The sequence below is a fragment of the Alosa pseudoharengus genome, unplaced genomic scaffold, assembly GCF_046254945.1.
Source record: "Alosa pseudoharengus isolate Yale_2024_CS ecotype anadromous, Long Island Sound unplaced genomic scaffold, YU_APseudo_1.1 YU_APseudo_1.1_scf_24, whole genome shotgun sequence".
NCBI classification, from domain to species: Eukaryota; Metazoa; Chordata; class Actinopteri; order Clupeiformes; family Clupeidae; genus Alosa; species Alosa pseudoharengus.
In genome coordinates this window covers 12,501,282-12,506,846 of record NW_027468689.1, presented here as the reverse complement: position 1 = coordinate 12,506,846, position 5,565 = coordinate 12,501,282, and the positions used below count along the sequence as shown (strand labels likewise).

Sequence of the window (5,565 nt, the reverse complement as noted above, 5' to 3'; positions counted from 1 at the left end):
GCTCACCTACACACACACACACTCCAGCACAGAGCTCATCTACACATACACACACACACACACTCCAGCACAGAGCTCACCTACACACACACTCCAGCACAGTGCTCATCTACACATACACACACACCAGCACAGTGCACACCTACACACACACACACACTCACACATATTCATACTCACACACACACTTACACACTGCACATGCAGCACACACACATACATACATACACACACTCATGCACACATAAAACTGGATCCAATCGATGAATTATGAAAGGCAGAGGTTGAATGCATGATAGCATCAGATGACCTTTGAACACACCTTTGTCTCCACAGACAAAGATCCCGGTGTGTGTGTGTGTGTGTGTGCGCACATGCATGCATGCGTGCTAACTTTACTCGCCCCATCAGACAGGGAAGAGACGGCGCGAGTCCAGCTCAGTCTACTCCGACACCCAGACACCCTAGTGCCCCCCACCACCGCCACCACCAACACCACGCCACGTGCACGCAAACAGCGTCCCTCGCGCTCTATAGCAGCTCTGCCTCCCTCTAGTTGCTGTGCGCAGGCTGCGCTGGGAAAACACGGCTCGTGACGGGGCGCGCGAGCTGTCCCATGTTTTCTCCTTAGAGGAGAGGAACGTACGCGTACAGCGAAATACTCCGGGAGTAAAAGTTCCTGCTCTCACGGTTCAGCTAGCGGGACACTGAACCACTGACCAACAGCGGAGCGGCTCGAGAAGGTTTTGTATGTAATTGTTTACTCTATTTCTCACAAGGGACTCGAACCGGCCTCGCTTAGAACGGAAATCTTCTGTGCCGAGGATGTACAAGACTGCGCGCAGCTTCGCGTGACTCAAGTTTATCAGGTGGGATCCGGAGCTGCGCGTGATGGATTGGTACTGGAGCTGCTACCTTCTCGCGCCATCGAAGTGCGGAAAGAGAGCGAAATGACTGGCTCGCGACCCCGCCGACCGATTCACGAGGCTACAGTAAAAAGTATCTAAGTTCAAACTTGGATGTTTTTCCTTCCTTGGGTGGATCACACGGGTCCCTGCAGCCGTCGTCCGTGTCGAAGATGAGGGTGAAATTTCCTGTGATGTTCCGGCTGCTCGTGCTGCTGCCCAGCGCGTTATTAACGGAACCGGTTCGGTCCAATGAAGGTGAGCCTCGTCCCGGAGTCGTGGACTCCCCTAACAGCGGACCGGCTTCCAGTCTGCGGGCGGGAAAGTGTAGTGTACGCCCGACGGAGGCGCGCGGGAGGCTGACATGTTACTAGAGTTGCATTTGACCACTAAGTCTCAAAGTTTATAAGAGCAGATCTGATTAATTGTGTGTGAGAGGGAAAATTTGTCTGAGCATTGATGACAAACCATAACAGAACATACAGCGGGCCAGGAAGGGTGTGTGTGCCCAGCTGCTCCGTGGTGAGTGTGTGGACTGCACAGATGTGGTATGTTTGTGTGTGTGTGTGTGTGTGTGAACAGGTGTCAACAGGTGATGTGTATCTTTGTGAGTGTGTGTAGTTACAGTGTGACAGAGTGTGATACACAGGTTATGTGTATCTTTGTGAGTGTGTGTAGTTGGAGTGTGACAGTACACACAAATCATGTTTGGTGTGTGCCTTGGTTTTGAGTCATGGTTTGGTTAATTTTCAGTATGGTAAGCCTGTAGGTTAGGCCTGTAAGCCTAAAATTATGACGTTAATTGACCAAACATGACCAAACCACTGACCAAACATATGGTCAGGTACTCAATTTGAAACATGGTCCACAAACAAAACAGTGATTTATTTGCATGGCTAGGCTGATGCCCGTGGCACCGCAACGAAACACTGTTGGTAGCATTGGCTAACTAGCGCCAGATTTCTGAGTGCAGGGGACAAACCGAGGTGAGCTATGAGACATACGTTCACACTCGGTATCATGTTTCAACACACTTTAGGTCAAAATTACACCGGAATTCTCCTTAAGCATAAGCCTAAGCATACACACACTGTCTTCCACTCCTGGAATTGCAGATGAGTTGCTGAAGCTCAGCATGAAGTTTCCTCTCTTGTAGCTTTTCTTCTCTTTCCTTCTGTCTTTCTTTTTCCTTCCCTGACTTTCTTTTTTCTTTTCCTTCTGTCTTTCTTGTTCTTTCCTTCTGTCTTTATTTTTTTGTGTTTCATTTCTCTTTATGAAAACTTGAATTTCCCCTAGGGATAAATAAAGTATCTATCTATCTATCTATCTATCTATCTATCTATCTATCTATCTATCTATCTATCTTTATCTGTCATGGTATCTTGGTCACACACACACACACACACACACACACACAGTGTCAGCTTATCAGATCCATTTAGCTGCAACCCTCTGCTCTGGTTGTGACATTCAGAATCTAAATGCCACCTGTTTCTCCCTCATGAGTGGGTAGGAGGTGTGTGTGTGTGTGTGTTTGTGTTTGTGTGTGTGTGTGTGTGTGTTGAACCCCACTGTGTGTGTTGTGTTTACACTCTTAAATGTCACTTTTCTGCCAAACAATCAATCCTGTCCTTCTGAGTACCAGACTTCTCTAACTAGGCTCTGTCTTGGAGTGTGTGTGTGTGTGTGTGTGTGTGTGTGTGTGTGTGTGTGTGTGTGTGTGTGTGTGTGTGTGTGTATCCTCCTGAGAGCAAGGAACAAATTCATCCAGGAAGTGGGAATGACCCACTTGGAGTCCCCTCAGGTGCGAACCAAGCCAGCAGGGTTTCTCTCTCTTCTAAAAGACACACACACACACACACACACACACACACATTCTAGTATGAGGTGAACTTACTTACCTTACTGTCATCAGTCAGAACATCAAAGCTCATCTCTCTCTGTCTTTCTCTCTCATCTTTCTCTTTCTTTTCTCACTCTCTCTCATCCCTCTCTCACTGTATTTTCTCTTTCTCATTCCCTCTTTTTCTCCCTCTCCCTGTCTGTTTCATTCTTTCTGTCTCTGTTAGCCTTTCTCTGTCTCTGATACGATACAATACCACTTTGGCAGCTCATTTAAGTATAAGAGGAGAGCATACAAAGGACAGAAACAATACATACATGTAAGACATATAGTAGCATCCCTCTCTTTTTCATTCACTTCTCCTTTCACTCCTTCTCTCTCTCTCTCTCTCTCTCTCTCTCTGTCTGTCTGTATGTATGTTACTGTCTTTCTCTCTTTATTTCCCTGTCCCTACCACCACCCCTCCCCTTTGTATGTGTGTGTTTGTATGTTTGTGGGGCGGGGGGCAGACAGACATGGAGACTATGATGGTGTGTGTATGTGTGTGTGCGTGTGCGTGTGCATGTGTGTGTGTGTGTGTGTGTGTGTGTGTTTGTGTGTGTGTGTGTGTGTGTGTGTGTGTGTGTGTGTGTGTGTGTGTGTGAGTCGGTAGACAGACAGGGTGGTCCAGACGGTGCTAATATGATTTCAGCTAAAGGACCCAGCTCAAATTCAGCCTCTTCATCCTCTCACAGTCTCGCTTTTTGCACTGTGTGTGTGTGTGTGTGTGTGTGTGTGTGTGTGTGTGTGTGTGTGTGTGTGTGTGTGTGTGTGTGTGTGAGCCGTGTGTGTGTGTGTGTGTGCTGACATGCCACACTGAGCAGGCTAACTTAACATAATTACACCTGTAATAACTGCAGAAAGAGCTAATTGTGTTAATATTACATAATAGGACTGCATCTATGTGTGTGTGTGTGTGTGTGTGTGTGTATGTGTGTGTGTGTGTGTGTGTGTGTGTGTGTATGTGTGTAGTGCTGGTGTGCTGATATAATTATGGTGTCTGGACGTCTCTGTCTGAGGATGTTGTACCTACCCACACACACACACACACACACACACACACACACACACACACACACACACACATTTACACCGATTCACACATTTACATACACACTCACTTTTCAAATAACATGATTGACGGAAAAGCTGCACCAAATGCTCAACATGTATTGACCGAAGGATTTGTTGGTATTTGTAGGTGCCCGCATGAAGGGTTTGCCTGGTTATGTTGCATATCGGATCATAAACAGCCACAGCAACAAACAATGTGTCGTTAGAGAGCCCAGCACGAGTGTGTCGATAAAGAGCCCATCATGAGTGTGTCGATAGAGAGCCCAGCATGAGTGTGGAGGGAAAGGGGACTGGGACACCATGCCAGACACACTGTTGAGCCTGCTGTTGTGGGCCTAATTACACAAAACACAGATGAAGGAAAAGGCCTGCTTCATAACCCCAGTGAAAATGCTCACGGAGGCTGCTCTGTTGGCGATGGTGTGTTTTGCGTACGGAAAGCTGCTCTGTTAGTGATGTTGTGTTTCGTATACGGAAGGCTGCTCAGTTAGTGTCAAGTCAAGTCAGGTTTTATTGATATAGCACATTTCATACACAGAACGGTAGCCCAATGTGCTTCACATAATCATAATAACAATCACATATTAAATAAAATAGATTAAAATGTCATGTCAATCTATTAAAATAGTTAAAATAATTTGAATAAAATGAAAGCAAGGGACTTAACATGAAAGCTAACAGACCACAGGTACAAGGGTGGGTTAGTGGAAGGCATCGTAGAAAAGTTTGGTTTTTAGTCTGGATTTAAAAATGGAGATGGTGGGAGAGGTCTTGATGTCTATAGGAAGATGGTTCCAGAGACGGACCGCATAGCAGCTAAAGGCTGCCTCTCCCTGCTTGGTGCGGCCGCTGGGTTGTACCAGTTGGAGTTTTTCCTCTGATCAGAGTGATCTTGAGGGGCTACTGTATATCTTTCAAACATCTCTGCTATATAGAGATGTCATTGGCCATTGAGTGATTTAAAAGCAAGTAAAAGGACTTTATAGTAAATTCTGTAGGTCACTGGTAGCCAGTGTAGAGATTTTAAAATTGGTGTGATATGATCTCTTCTTTTGGTTCTGGTCAATAGCCTTGCTGCTGCATTTTGGATCATTTGAAGAGGTTTTATTGTTTTCTTAGGGAGACCAGTGAAAAGACCATTACAGTAATCCACCCTGCTGGTGATGATAGCTAGTGTTGTGTTTTGCGTACGGAAGGCTGTTCTGTTAGTGTTGTTTTGCATATGGAGGGCAGCTCTGTAGGTGATGTTGTGTTTTGCATACAAAGGGCTGCTTTGTTGCTGATGTTGTGTTTTGTTGTTGGTGATGTTGTGTTTTGCATACAGAGGGCTGCTTTGTTGGTGATGTTGTGTTTTGCATACAGAGGGCTGCTTTGTTGGTGATACTGTGTTTGGTTGTTGGTGATGTTGTGTTTTGCATACGGAGCGCTGCTCTGGTGGTGATGTTGTGTTTTGCATACGGAGCGCTGCTCTGGTGGTGATGTTGTGTTTTGCATACGGAGCGCTGCTCTGGTGGTGATGTTGTGTTTTGCATACGGAGCGCTGCTCTGGTGGTGATGCTGTGTTTTGCATACGGAGGACTGCTCTGGTGGTGATGCTGTGTTTTGCATACGGAGGACTGCTCAGTTGGTATTCTTGTTGTTTTGGCTCATTGCTTGGGCATTCAGGCTACTGGCCGCACATGTATAGCCATGAAGGAGAGCATT

General features: G+C 46.3%; 1 protein-coding gene across 1 annotated transcript in view; it reads left to right on the top strand.

Moving 5' to 3' along the window:
• The first annotated feature begins 1,078 nt into the window (after window positions 1-1,078).
• The window catches only part of epha6 (eph receptor A6), a 36,112-nt gene continuing 31,625 nt past the window's right edge, over window positions 1,079-5,565 (top strand). Inside the window, exon 1 of the mRNA XM_076302465.1 lies at window positions 1,079-1,163. Within this exon, the coding sequence (XP_076158580.1) occupies window positions 1,079-1,163 (85 nt within the window). The remainder of the gene's footprint in view (window positions 1,164-5,565) is intronic.